Source organism: Hippopotamus amphibius, chromosome 6, assembly GCF_030028045.1.
Source record: "Hippopotamus amphibius kiboko isolate mHipAmp2 chromosome 6, mHipAmp2.hap2, whole genome shotgun sequence".
In the NCBI taxonomy this organism is placed as follows: domain Eukaryota; kingdom Metazoa; phylum Chordata; class Mammalia; order Artiodactyla; family Hippopotamidae; genus Hippopotamus; species Hippopotamus amphibius.
Genome location: NC_080191.1, coordinates 19,421,428 through 19,445,282, shown reverse-complemented (window position 1 = coordinate 19,445,282; position 23,855 = coordinate 19,421,428). Strand labels below are relative to the sequence as shown.

Below are 23,855 nucleotides of genomic sequence, written 5' to 3'. Positions count from 1 at the left end.
TAGAAATCATGTTATTCACTCCCTTTTGTTTTTAACTGCAAAGCTAGAATAATCAGAGAATCCTAATATGCCATTCAGGTTAATAAAAACTAGTATATACATTTATTCTCTCTTTTCTCTCCTCCTGCCACATACACATAAGAATAGAGCACAGCAAAAGGACTTAGGGACAAAGCCAACTTTATTATAATGTATGTGTAGATTTGAAAGCCCCACTTAATCATGAGCCTCTCCTTTCAGAGTTCCGAGACAACTGTGAAATAGACACAAGTATCATATATGAATCCATTTATTATCAATGTTATTATTGTTAAGGCTGGGTTGGAAAACAAAGCTTTTCCCTGAGTCTGCCTCTCCCAGCCCGAACTGAGTCTATTTGCAGTGGGGTAGAGAACTCTGACCCAGTGCCCCTTCGTGGGACTGGGCAGCTTGGTGGGCTCCCTCCAGGGAGGCAGGTAGAGTTTAGGCCTGGGTACTGGCAAATCCCACTGGAATGAGGCGGAGGGAAGTGGGTGACACTTGAGCAGGCCCCTTTGCCCAGTAGCTTCTCAGTTGAGTCACTCCCCAGGTAGAACAGAATCAGTGAGCCAAGGGACAAACATTTTACCCACAATAATTTCAAAAGAGAGACATTCCTTTAAATGACCTGTATAGAAACCTGAGGGAAATGAGAGGTTCTCTTATGTGATTTTTAATTCAAAAAAGTATTCCTGCTTTTTTTTGTATAAGTGTAAGTATGATTTTAGTTTAGTATAAATTTAAGTCATCAACGTGAATTGTTGAAATGCCAAGTAAGAGAGATTTCTAGTCGACAGCATGTGTCCCAGACCTGCGTTTAACAGTGTGGTCTTCAGCTGGTCAAGAAGAGAACAGTGGACTGAATATATTCATAGCAATGTGCAGTTGAGTTTTTAAAGCTCTGACATGTAAAAATACCTCATTTCATAAGTGACCTTTTCGCCCATCCAGGTATGGATGAAATGCCACCCTGAAGGTGTGGTCTCTCAAGCAGCTCTGGCAATGCTCTCCGGCCTGGTCCACACCCCTAGCGTGCTGCTTCCCCACCTCCACAACTGCGTGGAATCCCTGCTGCTCTTCTCCACCTCTTCTTAGAGATTAGTTTTTATTCAATCTTCAAGCTACAGCTCTAGAAGAAGCATTACCTGATATTTTCTAGAAATTTCCTGAAATTTCCAGGGCATCCTGTAACTATGTCCAAGTATTTCCAGATGCCCTCTCTCCTTTCTCCCCTCACTCCCTCCTATCCACAATATTTTATGAGTGCCCAGCACATGCTGATAATACGCGAGACACCAGTTAGTTTGGTGGGAACAAAGCATCTGTCCTGCCTGAAGCTTACTGTTGAGCAGAAAAGACAATTAACTAGGGCTTCAGGGCAAAGCGTGTGCTGAAGTACAGAGAGCCATGAGGTCTTACAGCCTGGGCCCTGATCTGGTGGAAGAGTGATTTGTGAGTCTCTCTCATATGCCAGAGTCGAAGCTTTTCATAGGGAGAGACCTGGTTTTACCTTCATTGCCAAGCACTGTGTTTGGTGCTCAAGAGCTCTTTGTGAAACCTACAGAAGTAAAGTTCGCTGTGTTTAGAGAGCTGTTTGATGTTGATGGGTTTCAAACTGAAAGAACCAGGCCAAGGCAGATGCCAGATTTTGAAATGCTAAAGAGCTTGGACCAGGAATAGGTCACTGAAAGTAGTGTGATTCAGATACAGTCATTTAAAGACTCTGGGTCGGCTTCTATGTATAAAACAGGAGGGGAGTGGCTGTTTGGCTCTAAACCATTATAAAGATTTTATTATCTCATCATGTAAGAACAATATAAACAGAATAAAAAACATGCAACAAACTGAAAAATTAAAAAAAATAAAGATTCTACAGCCAAACATCTGACTTTCTTCCTGTATTCATTCAACACATATCTGGGCCAGGCTCTCCTTTAGGTACCAGGGACACACCCTGAGCAAGGCAAGGGAGGTCTCTGCTCCTGCTTGTGTGACAGGTTGGCATGCCTTAAAAATTCACACATTGAGTGATGCCTGGGGTGAAAATGAAAATAATACTAAATCATAACCAATATTTTTCAACTAATACGGTGAACATTTGGTTTGCAAAGGAATGATAACAGATTTTTCCCGTTACTTTATACACAGAATTAGCATAAGCAACCTGAGATCCACACACTGTGTCTCCAAAGCTGTAAACCCACAAGTGCTGAGTGAAGGCTATGAGTCCTTTGGCTCCAATCATTTTCCTTTGACAGATGCCAAGAGCCAACTTCAGTTAAATCTCTGAGACTGAGAACAGATAAAAATTAAAGCTAGTTTTAAATATTACCTACAACTGTTTCAGCAGCCACGCCCTCCATCACCAACAAATTTTAAACTATCAAGAGAGTAGCTTATAATTATTGGTTAGTGTTAGCAACAAAGTACAGGACATAACTCTGCCTTGTATCTTTTTAAGACATATTCTGATAGGAAGATTATTTTTGTTTGTTTGTTTGTTTGTTTGTTTTGGCACACAGTCTTAGTTGCTCCGCGGCATGTGGGATCTTCCTGGAGCAGGGATCAAACCCGTGTCCTCTGCATTGGCAGGCGGATTCTCAACCACTGCGCCACCTAGGAAGCCCTGATAGGAAGATTATTTTGCTTCAGATATAAATACTGGAAAAACTAGTTAACAGCAACTTCCACCCTGCTCCAACCTCAACTCAAACACTCTCCTCAAGGCACAAATACTCACATACACACAAACACACATACCACATGCATACACACCACTACCTCATTTTTTAGGTGAGGAGCCAGAAAATAAAGTCAAATATGGTTTTGGGCTTTTCTTACCAACCACACAGTAAACCAATGATAACTATAATAAAAAACCAATAGAAACTGAGTTGCCTTGAATGTTGGGGGGAACATGTACTTGCTTTTGAGGATAATGGGTTGGTTTTGCACAGCTAGTGGCAGCTTGGCTTCAGGCATGGAATGAACTCTCTTCATGCATGTGAGGCTGTTACCTGGTCACAATGAAAAGGTGAAGTGCCGGATACAAGTAAGAGGAGGGCTTTCATCTTTTCACTTTTTAAAAAATCACAGTGGTAACCAAAGCTGTCATTTCATACAAAATTTTTGCCTATTTATGTCTGAAAACAGCCACAACAAATGGCTTCTACTAGGAGCCTGGAAATCTGAATTCTGGATGAAGCTTTTTCACTAACCATTCTGTAAGCTTTAAAACAAGTCAATTTGCCTTCCTGAACTTCAGTTTTTCTCACATGATAGATGAGATGAACAAACTAGAGAATTTCAAAAATCCTTCTCAGCTCCTAGATTTAGTGAAAATGGAAGTGAATCGGAAGCATTCTTTATAGGGAAGGAAAACCATCAAAATGATTGCAGTACTAGAGGCTTTCTGTCTAAATATCTTATTGTATCTACAGGGGATTCCTTTTCCCAACTCTCTCTATAATTCTCTTCTATGTTTCCCCATGCTCCATCTTTCTTCTTTCTCTGTCTCTCTTCTCCTTGTCCTAATGGTTGAGATTTAATTATTTTAGTAAACTGTTGCAGAGAAGACTAGTTGTACAACAAATATATGGGAGAGTGGAAGTCAATTCTTTCTTTCTCCTTGAGAAAATGAGGTCACACAGAGCAAAGCGGAGAAACAAATTGTGCAAAATTACCAAAATGATGGTAAATGTAAGATTCTTTAAATGAGTCACTAAACTGGCATACAATTTTGGCCAATTTTAAAGAAAATCTCATTTCTATTTAACAATCTGGTCCTAAAGGGTTCAGTCATTACTAACTAGTAATCTAGTCTAAAAAGAAGCTTGTTAAAATTCATTTTGATTAGCGAGGTGGGTATTTCCTTTTAAGTATTTAGAAAATTTTATTTGGACGGTATATTCCATTTTTCCTAATTTTTCTGGAAAGAAATACTAGCTCTATAAATATCCTCTTTGGAATTTAGTTTCCATCCCTGTAAAATGAGGAGCTAAAACTGATCTCTCTCTTCTAGCTCTTGTGTTCTATAGTCAAGAACAAATGATTCAAGGGAAATAAGTTTAGTCTTTTGATTTGTGTTAAGATTTCATTTAATTTTTAAAATAGGCCATTTGGTACAAAATTCAAAAAGTACAAAAGGCTACAGACACGTGGCACGTAAATCTCACTACCTTTGCTGTCTCTTCATCTCTGTTTTTGTGGTTTCTTCAAGAGTGACTAGGTGTTTTTAAGTTAAATGTTGGTTAATGAAAAGGTAAGTCTGCACCAAATGTTACAGCACTATTAGGATAACAAATTATAAATTCTTAAAGTTTTCTTGCTACTGTTACTTTAATTCCTGTATAGCCTCAGCAAGGTTTATTTTTGCACAACTTGTAATTGTTTTTAAGGTATTTTGATATGTATTATCAACTTTGCTCCATGAATAATCACATCCATCTATGGGTGCAGTTTGCCATATCCTACCTTATAGGCAGACTAGAAATGTCTTTTTTTTTTTTTTTGCCATATGTGTATTTAGATACTGTCAAATGCCAAATGGTATGCTGATAATGGAATTGTTTTTATAAAGTGTTACTGTGACCTGTCCCTGCAAAAATCATTAAAATTATCAACTGAGAGTTAAGAACTTGGAGAATGATTGGAAATTGTATGCATATGACAAGGGGCACTTATGCATTATGGCCAGCCCTCCGTGGCAGGCAGCCTGCCGGGATTGCCGCCCTCACCGCTGGTCTGTGAAGGGCCGGGGAGAGATCCTGCTACAGGCTCATAGGAGGCTAAAGGCTGCAGTGACTACTATTGTTGAAAAGAGAATAAACAGGTCCTAAGAGACACCTACTCCACACCCGTATCCATCTACAAAACTGATGGGAGACGTGCAAATACGTAAGACATCTGTTATCCTCTGACTTACCCCTGCCAGTTCAGAGGAAAAGAAAGAGTATCTGGTGCTTCCTCCCTAGAAATCGAGAGGAATGTTTACTCTGCGTGCTTCAAGTAACTAGAATCAAAACGATGCCTCCCAACAGAAAATTCAAGACTGGAGGTGCTTCCGTTTATTTTCTTGGTCTTGAGCCATCATCACTTTCAATAAAGTAGAAATCCTTTAAAAATTACCATAACTTTTATCTGAGACATTTTAAAAGATCACGTAGTAAGTGTTGAGCACTGCCAGGCTCACTTTGGAGTACAGAAATGAGTAAGACAGTGCTCTCAGTGACCTCGTTATGGTCATAAGGAATACAACACCCCCCTCCAAAATTTATAATAGAACTTAGAATATAAAAGTGGTCTAACAGAAACACAAAGGGCCTTCATTGAGCATATCGTAATACAATTTGTAAATTTAAGTGATTTACTTTATGTATACCTTATAATATGAACTCATATACCTTAAAATTCAAAAATGTCTGCAGCTTGAAGTCAGAATTGAAATAGAACTTGTTGACAGATTCTCTTTATTTCAGAAAGCCCAGAAATGAGCTCTTCTTTCATTATGTTTTACAAAGAAGGTCATAAACCAACAGAATCTATAATACACATTAATGCCAGGATACATGAAAGCCAATACATTATATCGTTAGACTTGTCTTATTCTCAGGAAAGAATTATGTGATTGATTGTGAAATCTTATTTAGTGCTCTTAGTTAAATGACTGAACATTCTTCCTAATTGGTTTAACTGGAGTTGTCATTTTAAGCCATTTTTTGATTTAGAAAACTACTTTGTAGGCTCTGTTAAAGGACATCTATCATTTTGTATTGGCCACCTTCCAAATACAGCATGCTCTTCATTTCATTGGACGGTTTCTAATACTATCTTTCATCAGAATAGAAATGGTTTATTTCTCATATTTAAAAACATATTTATTGGAAAGAATATCATAGAAAGTATTTTTTGCTTGGTTCTTCTATGTTCTAAGGAGCATGTACTTTTAGGTTTTCAAGATTACATAGGGTTAAGGTGCACCGAACTGTTGTGACTGGAGCACGTGGCTCAGCTCCTCTAAATTCCTGGGTCCATGGTTATTACCCTAACCTGCTCTCAAGCCACTGTGTAAATTGAATATGTTTGTCATCTTCTTGAGGTGAATTAAGGATAGAGTTTTGTCATCACCAATTATGGAAGGAAATTAGAGTTTATTTTAAAACACCCAGGAAATAAAATAGCTGCCTTGGTTTTACAGTGGTCAAGTCACAATGTCTTTATAACACATGACATCAAACGCAAAAATTGAAGGGAAAAAAAGTACAAGAGACATTGCATTTCCTGTCTGATGAAGTATATTCCACTAGACCATAGTGAAATTTTCATGTGATCTTGTGAACGCAAATACCTGACCCTGTGGGGGTGATTCAGCTGACTAGCAAGTGTTAGAAATTCAGTCCTTCCTCAGTAGACTTAGTTCCTACAATGGCAGATCACACTTCCTGCTAAATGTGCTTGCCTTTGTCAATAGATGCAAGAGGAAGCAGGTAGAAACAGTGTTAAATAGATGAATCAGTGAGAAACAGTGTTAAATAGATGAACAATTGAGCTCCCTCCCTGCTGCTGAGAAAACAGTTACTAGGGCACAGATACTGATAGTAGTTAATGAGCACGAGAAGGTGATCTTCATATAGGAAGACCAACAAAGCAAAGCAAAACAGAACAAAAAAACTGACACAATTACTACTTTTAGTATTTCACAGAGTACTTGTTGAATTTTTCAAAAAGCTTAGAGTTGGGTGGAGGGAATACTCTCTGATACTTATATTAAATCTGCAGTGATATTTAGATTAGGATCCATCTCCAGAAAATGAGGTTGATTTGGGGGATTCGTATGCAGGAAACATCCTGCCCCTACCATGTGCTGACTCGATGCTAAATACATTTAGATAAATGACCTCTTTTAGTTCAGTCCTTGTATATACCAAACCCCAGCATTAAATGAGAACTCAAGACTTTGAGGAGAACCTGAGGCAGCCTAGGAACTGTATTTGCTCTTCCAGAACACTTTTCACAGAAATAACAGCAAGTCTACAGGGAGAAGAAGACAGCTTATACCTATTGAAATGACAGTGGTTCCTCTGGGATAAAAATTGAGGCAAGCCTAGTGATGGATTTAAAGGCAGGAAGTTGGTACCTGGATAGACAGAGATCTAGTTAATCCAGTTTCACCTTAAAAGGTGGTATTCTTTATGTCTTGACATTTTTCTCATATCTCAGTGAGGAAAAGAAAAATCAAAGATGGTATTAAACCTATATATTTTTTAAGAATCCTACTTTTTATTTTGTAAAGAATATAATGTTTGATAAAATGTGTTTATACTTATGCAGTACCATGAACTACATTTTACCTCTATTTCAGTAATAGCTGCTATAATCTCATGATTCTGAATGTAATCCCTCCAAGAAAATAATACAAAGCACATTTTTCCTTTGTCAGTATCCACAGAACAAAGTGACCAGATGGAAAGCTCTCGTCAGCTGTTTTGTTTCATGGGAGAGAAGTGCCATCAGGTCTCAGGAGGATTCTCATTCGACCTCTCTACACAAAACATTCAGCTTCCAACAAACTGGGCTTGTGACTATGTCCCTAGAGACTAATATCAAACATTCCACCACAATTCTATGATGCTTGTTTTAGGTTATTTTTGATTAATGGCCTGAAGTTATGGCTTTAGTTATTTTTAAAATTGTTTACTGAGTTTTCAAAAGTAGTGTTTGAGGGGTCAAGAAAATAGCCTCCTTCTTCAAGATGGGAACTACAGTTATAATTGCACATTTTCCATCAAGTCAAGCACACCTTACAGCCAACTCACTCATGACTTTTCCATTTTAATCTCACTTGATCCTTGAGTGGGATCATAAGCAGCTAATAATGTTCTCTTTTCACAGTTAAGGAAAGTTTAAGTGCCAGAAAGATTAAGTGGTTTCCACAGCACTAGTTTCTAGTGCTAAAGCAACTAGTGCAAAAATCTATAGCCTCTGCTTTCCAACCCAATATTTTTCTCAGTATGTTATGTCTTGGGTTATAAGCAGAAAACAGTTAAGGAAGTACACACAGGTCTGTTCAACTCCACCCTCAGAACTAGGAAAAGAAACAAAGGAAAAAACTACGAGTAGAACTTTACTATTTATTCTATCTCTATGATATTTTTAAATCTGTGAATTTAAATTTTTCTACTGTACAGCATGTAGTTATTTTGTCTGGCCTAGTTTACACAGACTTTGGAGGATATATTTTTTTCATATGTCTCCTTTAACTCCGTCCAAATTTTGTCAAATTCAGTCACTCAGAAATAACATTTCAGTGAAACAACACTTCAGCTAACATCACAGATCTCAGAAGACAATGACCTTGCAACCTTGGTAAAGACATGATTTGTCTCCAAAAATCATATTCACATATGCAGAAAGGCTGGTGCATCTTTCAGCAGAGAATTGAAGTATCTGATCAGACAGTTCAGAACTGTTAATGGAAGCGTATTGGTGCCCACAGTTTAGAGAGAAACCCATTAATAATGTCAACAGATGAACCACCTTCTGCTGTTTCTTTGATACCTTCCTCAGCTGGTATTTAAAGGGCATTCTAGCTGTCTTCAGGGAAAGTGAAAGGACTCGCCTTGCCATGGACAGGCCCTTAGAGCATCACCTTCTGTTCCCTAACCTTTATCTCAGTCCTTGGATGTATTTGTCACAGATATAATAGATGTGAATCAATTCACTATTCAGGTGAACACATGCAAATTCTTAACTTTTTTATACTTGAGACTTTATCTTTTATTCTGTTGCTAGAATCCTCTTTGCATATGTGTTTTCATTAGTACTTGTCTTGGATTCCAGGCTCATGGGAAGTAGGAAGTTTTCCATTCATTCATTTCTTCAGCCATAAAGCATGTTCTGAGGTCCTGCTATGCTCAGACCTGATATGCACAGAAATAAGCAACATCCCTACCCTTGAGTAGCTTAGAAGTGAGAAAGACATACAGTACAAAACAACTGTTACCATACGTGGCAGAAGAAAAATAGACATATGTATGAACTAATGAGAGCAAATTCTCTGACCTGAGAAATCTACAGAGAGAAGGATTTTTAGCTGGACCTTGACTGATGAGGAGGTGGACGAGGTGGTGGTGGAGGGGGACAAGGAGAAGGTCATTAGAGATAGAAGAAAAGTCATATGTGAAAGCTCAAAGGTGTAAAAAGACATAGTACATTTGAAGAATAGGGAGTGATGGGAAGTGGCTAAGGGTCTCTACACTAAGTAATGAACTTTATTTTATAGTCAAAGAAGAGCTGTTGGAGGTTCTTCTCCAGGGAAGGGAGATGATCATGAGTCTGAGAAAGATTTTTCTTGAGTATTGTGGAGGATGTTCTGGAACTCCCAGGGAAATTGAGCTTATTTACAGAGCAAAAGTCACATAGTAGAAATGTGCTTGGTTCCATTCAATAGAGGGAGAAACTTTTAATAATTTCTTCAGTTCGATGTAAGCCACTATGGTCCATCAGAGACACAAGGAGGGCCTAAACAAAGATTTAAGCAATGCTTCTGAAATGGAATCAATAGGATATGGTACCCAATAAATATATGTAGGGGGTGCAGGGAGGGAGAGAAGAGAGAATGACTGAAACAACTGCCTTGGCCGACAAGGTGGATTGTACAACCACACTAAGGATGGTTTCTGGAACTCCTTATAGAGCATAGAGCAATATACTCTGCTCAACGAGGCTTCCAAAATGCTCTTGACTGGCCATTAGCCCCCTATCTGCCCTCAGAGCAACAATTCAAATTAAAATCCTAAATGGGAAAATTAGCACAGGTAAATTTATTTAGGTATAGTTAGAATTAAGATTTTTCATTCACTTTCCGTCTTCACCCAAGTTCCGTGTATCAATCACACAAGTTTCAAAGACTTCAGTGTTTTGAACTAACATTTCCCAAGAGCATTTTAATATTCCTTATGCCCTTTACATTTAAATTCTTTCAAGTTCCTTCCTAAAGAAAAGCAGAAACAGATCTGCTTTACAGAATCAATGAAAGACCTGAATGGGCAATTGAAATCGTTGTGCAGCACTCCCAGATGAGCAGAGATGTATTTGTACAGGCTGAATGAGGCTACTTTGAATAACCAGATGAAAATTAAGCCAGAAATACCAACAAACTTTGAATTAAAGAGTGCACTTTTACATATGTGCAGAAAGTAGTGATTGTGGCATTATTTTCACCTATTTAGCAAAACTTACAAATCATGTAGTAGAGATAGAAGTAATCAAATACCATTTAGTGTATATCCTCTTATTAAAGACATAATCAATTTGATGATTTTGTATAGTACTACCTGCCTTCACGTGGAACAAAAAAAGCTATAATCAAATCAGTGTAACAATTTACATTTGATATTTTGAATAAAGGATATATGGTAATTCAACTCCTTCAAGTAAATAAAATTCCCTAAAACCACACCAACATAGAGACATTATTGGGAAACAGAAGGCCCAAATTATATGCTAGTACATTTCAATTTCACCATAAAAAGTAAAGCCCTCTTACTTTTGAAACTTGTAATTTCTGAGAGGAAAGTAATAAGACACAGCTCATGCCTTATTGTAAAGTAATAAGACAAAGCTCATGCATATTGGAATCACATTTTGGCTTTGCACACTTTCATGGTAACTGAGTATTGAAAGAAAGAGAGAACGAGAGAAAACTCTGTCTCCTTCTCCTCTCTTTTGCATCTAAAATGGTCACCCTGAGAAATTTACCCTTTAAATCAGCCCACAATTATCCCCATAGCTTTCCTATTTGGACAATAAATTCTATGACCACCATTAGCACACAAAAATATTCTCAGGATATTGCTACATCCATCTGGATTACTTCTCTGTTGACAAACATAAGAACAGTTTAATATATATCACTACTATTTCTACTCATTTATCACCCACTCACTTTTTAAACTATTAAAAATAAAACATTACATATATAGAAAATAATATTTCTAATATATGCAAAGAATAAAAATAGTTTGGCTTAAGAAACCAAACATTTTCTACACATTTGAAACCCTCTGCAATTTCCCAGTCCCCATCGAACTCCAGAAGTCTGCATCCTGGCTTTTGTGTTTATCATCATGATCATGCTTTTTAATAGCTTTAATAACATTTACTATGTTTAATAACATCATCATATATTTATTATAATTTCTAATAATCGATTTTAGCTGTTTTTAACTTCATAAAAATGCAATTATGGTGTATTTACTATTTTATAACTTACTTATTTCACTCAATAGTGAGGTTTATCTGTATTAAGGAGGGTACCTGTAATTCATCTGTTTTTACTGCCATATAGCAGTATGTTTTATGACTGTACATCTATTTATCCATTTTCCCTCTGATAGACATTCAGAGTTTCCTGCTACTAGGGCTACTATAAACTATGTTGCCATGAACATTCTTTCAGAGGAAAAATTACTGAGTCATATGAAGGGTCCATGTTCCACTTTACAATATAATGAAAAATTGTTTTTCAGAGTGGTTTATCCATTAATATTTCACTCTTACTTCAGTGGGTGAGTTCCAGTTGCTCTTTATCCTCACCAGTATTTCATATTGTCAGACTTGTTAATTTTTTCTGACCTTGCAAGTATAAATTTCTTCATATGGTTTGCTAAACAGATCAGTTCAAATTTCTCTGAGTAAACTGAGCTTCCTTTAAAATATTTGTCATTTTAAAAAGAAAAAATTTTTCTTATATCTTTGCCCATTTTTCCACTAGCTTATTTTTAATTCTTATTGAATCATGGAGATGTTTTATATATTCTGCATTTTAATCCTTTGTCAGTTATACATGTGGCAAATATCATCTATTAATCTGTTATTTTGTGGCTTATTTTTCATTATTAATAGTATCTTTAAATGAGCAATTTTTTAAATTACCAATCTTTTTATTTCTGTTTTGTTTTTGCATCTTTTAAAAAAAACTTTCCCTAAACTGAAATCACAGAAATACACTCCCATATTTTAAGTTTTGCTTTTATATTGATGGTAGAATTGTTTTGAATATGGTGTAAGGTAGGACCCAATATAGTTTTTTGCCATGTGAATAACCAATTATTCCAATACCATTGAATATTTTTTCTCTTAAACTGAAATATTTTATATATACCATATATATATATTATATATCTGATTTGGTTTTCTATTATATTTTACTGGTCTTTGGTTTATCCAGTTCCATTATTATATTGCCTTGATTATTTTAAATTTTGGTATTTCATATGAGCAATCCCACTATCAAAGTTTTTGTACATATTGTGCTACACTTAATACAAGTATAATTTTGATTGCTTTCAAATTTTTTCTTTAACATTGTATTTCGGGGGTATAGAAATTCTGTGAGTTTTTTTTTTTTTTTTTTTTTGGTTTTTTGTTTTTGTTTTTGTTTTTTTTATTATTATTTTATTTTATTTTTTTGGGGGGTACACCAGGTTCAATCAACTGTTTTTATACACATATCCCCATATTCCCTCCCTTCCTTGACGCCCCCCCCTCGAGTCCCCCCCACCCTCCCTGCCCCAGTCCTCTAAGGCATCTTCCATCCTCGAGTTGGACTCCCTTTGTTATACAACAACTTCCCACTGACTATTTTACAGTTGGTAGTATATATATGTCTGTACTACTCTCCCGCTTCTTCTCAGTTTCCCCTTCATCTCCCGCCCCCTCCCATACCTCGAGTTCTCCAGTCCATTCCCTGTATCTGCTTCCCTGTTCTTGTCACTGAGTTCATCAGTACCATTTTTAGATTCCGTATATGTGAGTTAGCATACAATATTTGTCTTTCTCTTTCTGACTTACTTCACTCTGTATGACAGATTGTAGTTCTATCCACCTCATTACATATAGCTCCATCTCATCCCTTTTTATAGCTGAGTAATATTCCATTGTATATATATGCCACATCTTCTGTATCCATTCATTTGTTGATGGGCATTTAGGTTGCTTCCATGTCCTGGCTATTGTAAAGAGTGCTGCAATAAACATGATGGTACAAGTTTCTTTTGGGATTATGGTTTTCTTTGGGTATATGCCCAGGAGTGGGATTACTGGATCATATGGTAGTTCTATTTGTAGTTTTTTAAGGAACCTCCAAATTGTTTTCCATAGTGGCTGTACCAACTTACATTCCCACCAACAGTGCAGGAGAGTTCCCTTTTCTCCACACCCTCTCCAACATTTGTTGTTTCCAGACTTTGTGATGATGGCCATTCTGATCGGTGTGAGGTGATACCTCATTGTGGCTTTGACTTGCATTTCTCTGATGATGAGTGATGTTGAGCATCTTTTCATGTGTTTGTTGGCCATCTGTATGTCTTCTTTGGAGAAATGTCTATTTAGGTCTTCTGCCCATTTGTGGATTGGGTTATTTGCTTTTTTGGTATGAAGCTGCATGAGCTGCTTGTATATGTATATGAGCAATCCCACTATCAAAGTTTTTGTACATATTGTGCTACACTTAATACAAGTATAATTTTGATTGCTTTCAAATTTTTTCTTTAACATTGTATTTCGGGGGTATAGAAATTCTGTGAGTTTTGTATATTGGTTTTGTATTAAAGAACTTGCTAAAATCTCAGTAATTGTTAATGAGATTGAGCACAATTTCATGTTTATCAGTCATTTGGATATCCTCTTTGTATTTATTCAAGTCTTTTGCTCCTTTATTGGATTACCTGCTTTTTTTCTTATTGATTTGTAGAATTTATGTGTTCTAGATATGATTCTTTTGTTGGTTCTTGAGTTGAATACCTTCTCTGACTCTTTGGCTATCATTTTCACTCTATTGTGTCTTTTGAAAAATAGTGGTTAATTTTAATGTAGTCTAATTTATTAAATTCTCCCTATGTGGCTAGTACTTTTTCCACCTTAAGAAGTCTTGCCCTATTACAAGTTAATGAAAACATTTTCCTATATATTCTGAAAGGGCTAAAAGAAAACACCTTCGCAAAAGTGAACTTTGAAGTCCATGAACATGGTATATCTTTCCACTTACTTATTTGCGTTTCTTTATATTCCTTTAAAGTATTTTAAGTAAAGGTCTCCCACATTCTTATTAGATTTATTACAAGGCAGAGGATGTTTTAATGATATAATAAATGATATTTCTTAAAATTTCACTTGCTGTTTGTTGCTATTATATAAGAATATGATAGATTTTCATACATAGACATTTTATCCATCAACTCTGATAACTCACCTGTAAGTTCTAACTTATTATAAAATTTGGATTTTCTTCACACAAAATCAGTCATCAGCAAATAATGACAGTTTACTTGCTTCCTTTCAGTTCTTATAATTTTTCTCATCTTAGTGCACAGTCTATGACTTTCACTATAAAACTGAATAGAAGTGACAATCATGGACTTTTTTTTTTGATCTCAGTGTAAAAGCTACCAACATTCACCATTAAGGATACTGTTTGCTGTATTTTTTAATTACATTGAGAAAATTCCTTTATTCTTTTTTTAAAGTTAATTAATTAGTTTATTTTTTGGCTGCATTGTGTCTTTGTTGCTGCATGCGGGCTTTCTCTAGTTGTGGTGAGTGAGAGCTACTCTTCATTGCAGTGCACAGGCTTCTCATTGCAGTGGCTTCTCTTGTTGTGGAGCATGGGTTCTAGGTGTGCGGGCGTCAGTAGTTGTGGCACACAGGCCTAGCTGCTCCACAGCATGTGGGATCTTCCCAGACCAGGGATTGAACCTGGGTCCCCTACATTGGCAGGAGGATTCTTAACCACTGCACCACAAGGGAAGTCCCAATTCCTTTATCCTTAGCTTGCTAAGTTTTTAAAACATGAATTGAGGTAAAATTTTATTAAATGCCTTTCTGCATCTGCTAGGTATATGACTTTCTCTTTTATTTGGTAAATGTGGTAAAATACAGTGATTCTCTTAATTTTAAACTAAAAGTGCATTCCTGGGATAAACTCATCATATTCAATTTTTCATATACCACTGGATTCAATCAGTTATTATCTGTGCTAAATTTTCTGTATTTACTGCAGTTTATTATTATGAGAATGACTGACCTATAAATTTTTCTCATCTTGTTTTTAGATTTTGGTAATCAAAGTTTTAATGGGTTCAAAATTAAGTGGATCATGTTTCTTGTTTTTAATTATTTGGTATAGTTTGTTAATATTGGTGTTATTTCTTCCTAAATCTTGGTAAAATCCACTGGAGAAGCCATGTGGCCTTGTATTTTATTTTGTATGCAGGCTTTTAATTTCGAATTCAGTTTCTCTAATAGTTACCAAAGAGTTGAAATTTTATATTTCTTCTTGTGTCAGTTTTAATATTTTACTTATCATCTTAGAAGTTTCTCATTTTGCCTAAGTTTTCAAATTCCTTAAAGTTGTTCTATGTTAATATTTATTCAGATTCATCCACAAATTTATAATTTTTGTTATTTTTCACCCCTTTATCTCTAAGCTTCTATCTGAGCTCAGTGTCCTTTTCCTTGAAGAACACTTTGGTATTTACTTTAAAATGGGTGTGCTATTGATATATTCAGTTTCTGATTGTCTGAAAATCTTTTTTTTTTCACTTTCATTATTGAAAGATATTTTATCTGAGTATAGACGTCTAGATTGGCTTTCATTTTCTTTCAGCCATTTTATCTTTCAGTTGCCTACCTTCCATTTTTTTCTGTTGAGAAAAAGGTAATTTCTCAACTTGTTATTACTCTGGAAGTAATATTTTTAACTACTTTTAAGATGTTATTTATCTTTGATTTTTAGTAATTTTACCCAGAGGTGCCTAGGTTGTGTGTTTTTAGTGTGGGTGAGGTTCACAGTTTTTATTTTGTTTTTTTAGATTTGTAACATGATGTATTTTGTCACTTTTAAGAGACTGGCCATTATTTCCTCAATAAGAATTCTTCTTCATATTCCCACCAAAATACATAAAACAACTCTTTTTACATGAGAATAATATTTGTTGATTAAATGGAATATTAAAAACAGACTCCTAATTGATTTCCTGTCTGTGGTATATCTACCTTCCCATCCCTCCTCTCACTATTCCTAAGTTAATTTTCACAAAACTCAGCTCAAAACACTTCACTCACCTACTCTCAATTGTCAATGCTTGTATCTTTTCTATAGAAAACATATGTTCATCTCTAGCTTGAAATTTAAGCCGCTGGTGATCTTGCCCAGCGTACTTTTACAAACGTGTCCTCTAATTTTTACCTTCTCCTGCCCTGCAAGCCACTTCAAATAGATTACTTGCTATTTTCCATGCAGGCCTCACATATTCAAGCATAAACATCTTTCTTAATTCTGTTGGTCAGTCTCAATGCCATCCCCCACATCTTCAGGAAATGAGAGGTTTACACAGGCTCAGATCCTCAGATCAGTTTCTGACAGGTATAGGATAAAAATCCTAGATTCAGCATTTTTATCAGCCAAGTGATCCTGGCCTCTTTAAGCTTCTTCATCTGTCAAATGGGGATAATAATAATAGACTCATCCTACAGGATTGTTGTGAGGATTAAGGAAGACAATCTATATAAAGTCGTTACCATACTACCTGGCTCTCAGGAAACACATGGGAACATTAGAACTCATTGTTAGTATTTTTAACAATTCCTCCAGGATGGTAGAGGCTGCTCTTTGCCCACCTCAGCACCCATTCTGCCGTATAATCCAGAGGTCAGGAGCCTATCTGCTGCGGATACCATGCCACAGCTATTTCTCACAGCCCGAAAACAAGTTCCCAGACCCTGGAAAACCTGAGGCCAGGCATTCTGAATGGTGGAAGCCACTTACAGCTCTACGACCCAGCCTGCCATTAGCAGGAACATGGCATTCGCTTCACTTCCACCTTCCAATGTACACATCTGTTTAGAGTTAGCAGAGCCAAATCTGCATCCTCAACACTAGCCATAAGAGGGTGCAGGAGATATCTTTAGCTGTCTGACCCCTCCAACTAGAAGGAGGATAAAGCCAAGATTGGGAGAACAAACCCATGACGGCTACCACGTGAACAATTCAAATGCCACCTTATCTAAGTTATTCCTGAATTTTTCCCAGCTAAAAGTAATTTCCTTCCTCCTCCTCTTATCTGGTGTTTTTTAAACTATCACTGGACACTAGAACCTTCTGCAAGCTGAAAAAAAAATTATTCTCATTCTCTACCCCCCAGAAATCCCAATTTAATTGGTTTTGAATAGGGGCACACTTTGGAAATTTTTAAAATTCTAACATGCATTGTGTTTAGAGCCATTGCTATAAATTATTATAACCTTTCATCTCTCCTTATCACTTCCAAACCTCTGTTTAGTTATTTACAAAATGTACATACTCTTCCTACTAGATTATAAGCTCTCTGAGGATGGGATTTGAGCCTAGTCTATTTTTATGTCCTTCATAACTTCTAGCAGATTACTTTGCAAATAAAAAAATACTTACCTGTTTATAGAATGAATGAATGGTGTGTGATGCCTTGCAAACAAAACCATATTAAAGACAACCTGCATAGCCTCAAGTCCTTGCCTCTCTCCTGCTTAATATTCTCTAAAATACACTTTTTGTGAAACTATTAATTCTGTTCAGCACAATAAAAATATAAGTGGGTATATTGCTCACAGCATTAACCTTTAATCATTAACTCACCATATAACATAATGACACAAAATTATTCCTGTTTTTAAAAATAACATCTAAGAAATAGTACTCTCAGCTGTGGAAGTTAGGACCAATAAACTCACATGCTTCTAGGTAGAAATCTAAAATCTAAGGGAGAGAATTGGAAAAAGGAGGTAAAGGCCATTCATGACACTGGACTTCTGAGCTTTTTATCTCCATAGGTTCTTTGATATATCAATGTACCTCTAAACCAACCTTCCAAAACCCCAGTATGTAAGGATAAAATTCTGTGCTTAAATTGTTGCATAACTGCAGAATGACTTTGACAGAAGTTTGACAAGAATATAATCTAATCCTTTTGAAATTTTTGACAAGAATGTCTAATTGATATTGATTCTAACATTTCCAAGTTCATGCCTAGAAAAGTTAAATGATATCCAGTTGAGATACATTGTTAATATTAAGATTTCTTATGACTCATAATTATAAACAAGCTCTGTTCAAGGATTTTAAGTCTTTGAAAGCAAACATTTTTCAATATCTTCGCCAAATGAATCCTCAGATGGGAGCTCCTAAGATAAGAATCATATAGTCCCTATCCCCTTTCCTACAATTCTACCTGTTAGAAAATAACTAAAGACTAGCCATTTGGTCTGCTCTTGTGGACACGAGTTATTCCCTGATTATTCAAAAATATCAATGTAAGGGATAAAGAAGAGGAAATAAAAGAGAAAAAAGGCAAAAAAGTACAGAATGATGTTTAGGAGAGAATAAGGTGGTAAAACGTGACCCAGTTGGAAGGATTCATACTCTTGCCTCTTTTAACTTCCCCCACCCCACTTAGAACTGCTTTTATTAAAGGTTCAAATAGCTTTAAGAAGCTTTACATAGTTTCAAGGTCTTCCTTTATCCTGAATATATCTGGGTGAAAATCTGTTGGCAAGACTTATCATTCCCCAACTTCAGATGTAATCCTGTACTATTCTCCCATTTATCATTTCCCCTTCCTTCCCTGATAATCAAGATCCTTCTTCCCTTCCTTCCTAACAGATTTGCAAAAGCTTAACTTCCTTAAAATCTTCTTAGAAAGGTCTTCCTATACTGTATCTCCCCACTCCTTTCTGTTAGTTACTAAGGATTCTATATGTTTCTAGTGGAATGTGTATCATATCTATGGTTGTAACACCTCTAAGAAACTCTATATGGATGTGTTCATATACCCATAATTAAATGACAGACCATGAAAATGAGGACTGAATTTCTTAGTGTACTTTCCCCAACCAAGAAAAAGAGCAAACATTCAGTTTGTTCTCTTATCTCAAATTATATTCACTATTACCAAGGTAAGCACTAAGAGAATCCAGGCTTCTTGAGGGCAGGGAGTTCAACTATCACTGAGTAGATATTTAACACATGTTGACCTGGACCAAATGCCTACTCTCACTGTATAGTTCTATAAAATGCAGAATTACATAATTTTGAGATATTGAACTGACTCTTCTCATCCTCCCCAAATCCCTGACGTTTCTTTTAAAAAACAGGTGGAATACGATATACTTTCTCCTTTAAGAAACTGAAGAAAATATGGTCCATTTTGTTAAGAATTTTTATGGAGCAAGACCTGTTATGTGATTAGAATGGGGATGCTACCAGACCATATCTTCTTGTACTTACATTTAGACAAGTATTTACATTCACTGATATGTATTTCTATATCAATATTTATATATTTATAAAATATTTAATAAAAATATTTAATAAATATATAAATATTTAATAATATTTAGACTTCTGATCACTATATGAGGTACAGGTATTATAATGTTGTATTTAGAGTGTTGTTTAAAATGAAAACTTGAAATTCTACCAATTTTGTCATCTCTTTGGTGTTTCTTCATTTTATAATATGCTAAAAGCCTCACAAAATGGAAGTAGCCTGGGAGTTCCTAAGTCCTGAGAGGCTGTGCTTCATTGTGCTATTATATACATCTAAAACCAAAGAAATATTAATAATGAAACTGGCATTTTCCATATTAAGTGCTAAAAGTTAAAGATATATACTTTATTTCACTATTAAGAGATAAACTCTTGATCACTGTAAATGTCAATAAAATTTGCGTTTTAAAATCTTTCAAAGGATTTAGATTTATTTTCCTCTTGTTTCCAAGCCCTCAGCAATCCTTTTAGTGTGTTTGTAGTCACCAAAAAGGGGCATTTCTGTGGAATTAATCAAATAGGGAATTCAGTGTTCCTTGCAGATAATTTTGGCATGTTCCATTGGGAACTTCTAGTCTGAATTTTCTTCTTTCCTGGGAAAAGACGCATGTGTTCTAAATCCTTAGTCTTTTCTCTGCTAGTGAAGGTCTGCTATATACAGAATTAATGACAATGTACATTCAGCAAGGCACTCTGCTGGAAACTTCATCATTAAAATAAAAGAAGGCATATAATATGTGAGAATGCAATTTGAATGTAGTAAATAAAGGCTAGCATTAAAATGCTGTAAAAATCATCACAATAATTAATTGATTTTCTGATTTTGCTAAAATTAAAAAAACAAATTTCTGAGGTGGAGAATTAGAAAATATTCATAGTTCCTAATACGTTTATTTTCCAAGAAAACCAGTGGTACTATTTTTGAAAAACTCATGTTCGATGCCTAATTAAACCCTTTTGAAATCCACATGTTTTGTTTTTTAAAGGTTTTCCTAAATTTACAAAATAACTAGAATTCTTATCCTGACCTTGGCTTTATGTTTTTCATTCTATAAAATGCTGCTGCTATTCTTCTTCCTGTGTACATGTTAGTTTAGCCCTAAAACCTGAAGAAGCCGATGGCTCTTTTCTACCACTGATGGTTTTAATTGCATGTCCACATCTGGAAAATTGCTCAATGGCAGTCACAAAGACCTAACGCGTGGAGTGAATCCTCACTGCTAAGGAGTTTTATTTGACCAGCTAACTGTGGGGCATTAAAATGGAGATGTCCAGGACGCAAATGAAGAACAGGCTAAAGCTAGAGATTTTGAGTCAACGGTACATATGGGGAGGTTGAAGCATCAGGTAAGGAGGACATCCCAAGGGAGAGTCTATGGTACAGAAAGACCTTAGGACTAATGTGTAGAACCCTCATTAGGTACCCGATAAAGATTTGGGAAATAAAAGGATAGCGTAGAAAGTAACAATGTACTTGATTAGTAATTTCTATTTCAGTTAGAGTAAAAAAAGACTTATTATTTCCATGGAACTCTACCTCCAGAACTCTCCAACAGGATAGTATGTGATGACAGTTAGTGAAAGCTCTATCAACAGTTCATATTTATATCCTTGAGGTGAAACCATCCTATTTCAACACATCACATTCTCATCGAATTCCACATTAGTGAATGATGAATACAACATGTTTTTTCACACTCTGTCTGCTAATTTGATGCATTTTGCTAGCAACACACACAGGAACTGCCAAGATGGGAGAGTAGCCTTTCCTAAATCACTCCAAGTGTCACCATGACTACCGCATATTTCCTAATCTGGTGGGTGTTCACATAAGAAAATATAAATCCATTCAAGTGCTTGACTCATGTTGTATTGAGGCTTTATAATTTATCAAAAAATTTTGCCTTTACATATGTGAATTATTTTTTTTTATTCTCAGGATTAAGCCAGCATGACAACTGGTCAATTTGATTGTCGATACTGCATGGCATCACTTCTTGGGAAGAAGTATGTACTAAAGGATGACAGTCCATACTGTGTTTCTTGTTACGATCGTATCTTTTCTAACTACTGTGAGGAGTGCAAAGAGTCAATTGAATCAGATTCCAAGGTAGGTCTTACCTCAGTTCACAGAATTATTGCATATGAACAGCAGACAAGTACTTTGGAATGCCTCTTTTTCTTTAGTGTTGACTTTTAATACTCTAATGCTCTGCTACTAGGTATAAGGGTCTTCAAAGCTATCACCAATCAAGTTCCAGGCACTGCTCAGCACTGTGAAACATAACATACACTTTAATTCTTACAATGATCTTAGAGGATAGTTTAGTAATCTTTAATGCTACAGATTAAAGAAGTTATTTGCCCAAAGTTACACAGCTAAAATGTTGAGTTTTTCTAGAAAGAGTATAAATGAATAACTATATAAATAATTGGAGGTGTAAAGATTCAAAAACCTACATTTTCTGACTTCAAATCAGCCTCATCTTCAGTAAACCCATTGTGCCTTGAGAAATCTCACATATACAGCTCATTCCCCCCAGAATGCACATTATTGCTTTTTTTTCTCCCTTTTTTTTTTTTTTGGTCTTCGTTTTAGTTAAGTAGTGTTGCGATTTTGTTTAGTTAAATCTCCAACAGTAATAGGATGTTACAATCTAAAAACAAAAATCATTCCATGAAAAGCCTCTCTTAATAGTTTATAAAAGGAAGGTAGAGGAAATCTGAAGAAATAGGAGAGTCCACTTATTTTCCACCTGTCTTTTGTGACCAACCAAGGAAGCCCCAGGCTGTAGTTCTTAATTATCTCAGAGTCCCCTCTCCATGGGTAATAGTATCAACAACAATATGCCCTCTACTTACCAGCACAACCTCCTGGCACCAGAGTCCCAGGAGTGTTTAGTATTGTTTTATAAAATGGTATGTTTGGTCACAAACAATTAACTTTTATTTACTTGTCTCGAAGGGTCTTTGTTACAAAGGCCGTCACTGGCATGAAGGATGCTTCAATTGCGCCAAATGCAATCACTCTTTGGTGGAAAAGCCCTTTGCTGCCAAGGATGAGCGCCTGCTGTGCTCCGAGTGCTATTCCAACGAGTGCTCCTCCAAGTGTTTCCACTGCAAGAAGACCATCATGCCTGGTAAGATCACAGGGCACTTCTGGTCTATAACTGAAGCTGCAAGGCTTTGAATTAAACCCAAGCACAGGAAGAGTGTAGTATAATAGTCCCCCCTTATCCATGGTTTCACTTTCCACAGTTGCAATTACCCGAGGTCAAAAATATTAAGTCTGAAAATATTAAGTGGAAAATTCCAGAAATAAACATTTCTTAAGTTTTAAATTGTACACTGTTCTGAGTAGTGTGATGAAATCCCCCTCCATTCTGCCCATGACGGGAATCATCCCTTCGTCCAGAGCACCCTGTCCAGTAGTCACTTAATAACCATCTCAGTTACCAGATCAGACTGCTGCTGTATCATAGTGCTTGTGTTCAAGAAACCCTTATTTGAGTTAATAATGGCCCCAAAGCATAAGAGTAGTGATTCTAGCAATTCAGATATGCTGAAGAAAAGCCGTAAAATGCTTCCTTTAAATGAAAAGAAAGTTCGCAACTTAAGAAGGAAAGAAATTGTATACTGAGGTTGCTAAGAGCTAATGTAAGAATGAATTTTCCACCCATGAAATTGTGAAGAAGGAAAAAGAAATGTATGACAGTTTTGCACATCCAACTGCAAAAGTTATGGCCATGGTGCATGATAGGTACTTAGTTAAGATGGAAAAGGCATTAAGCTTTTTTTTTTTAAGTACAATAAGATATTTTGAGAGAGACCACATTCACATAACTTTCATTACAGTATATTGTCATAATTGTTTTATTATATTATTGTTGTTAATCTCTTGCAATACCTAAATTATAAATAAACTTTAACATAGGTCTGTATGTATAGGGAAAAAACATAATATCTATATCTATACATATAAATATATAATATGGTTTGGTATTGCCTGCCGTGTCACACATCCACTGGGGGTCTTGAGATGTATCCCCCACAGATAAAGGGGGATTACTATACAACCCCTGCTTTTCAGAAAGACATCTTTCTTGCTATCTCTACCTCATTTAGCGTATTTTAGAAATGAAAAGATTATTCTTCAATATGTCTCCAATGGGCAAAATACTGTCCTCTGTGTATTTTCATAAACCTAATTCATAGAAACATTTTGAACCAGAAACTGAGCCATGGAATAAAGATAAAATCTATACCAATCAATAATCCTAACACTGCATTAAACACCCTGTCCTAGGCAGAACCAATAGCCTCAGAAAACACAATCCATCACAGGAAAATGGGACCAATTAACACGAACTGGTTTGCCGGTCAGTCGTCTTTATTTTCCCTTAGGGAAAACAAGGATCCACATACATTGTTACACCTTTAGGCCAGTGCTGATTCTCTGTTTTGATCCTCTTCTCAG

General features: G+C 36.0%; 1 protein-coding gene across 1 annotated transcript in view; it reads left to right on the top strand.

The window, feature by feature from the left end:
- The window catches only part of FHL5 (four and a half LIM domains 5), a 40,507-nt gene that overhangs the window by 7,292 nt on the left and 9,360 nt on the right, over positions 1–23,855 (top strand). The window contains exons 2-3 of the mRNA XM_057739674.1: positions 21,318–21,488; positions 22,344–22,518. Of these exons, the coding sequence (XP_057595657.1) occupies positions 21,330–21,488; positions 22,344–22,518 (334 nt within the window). The 5' untranslated portion in view covers positions 21,318–21,329. The remainder of the gene's footprint in view (positions 1–21,317; positions 21,489–22,343; positions 22,519–23,855) is intronic.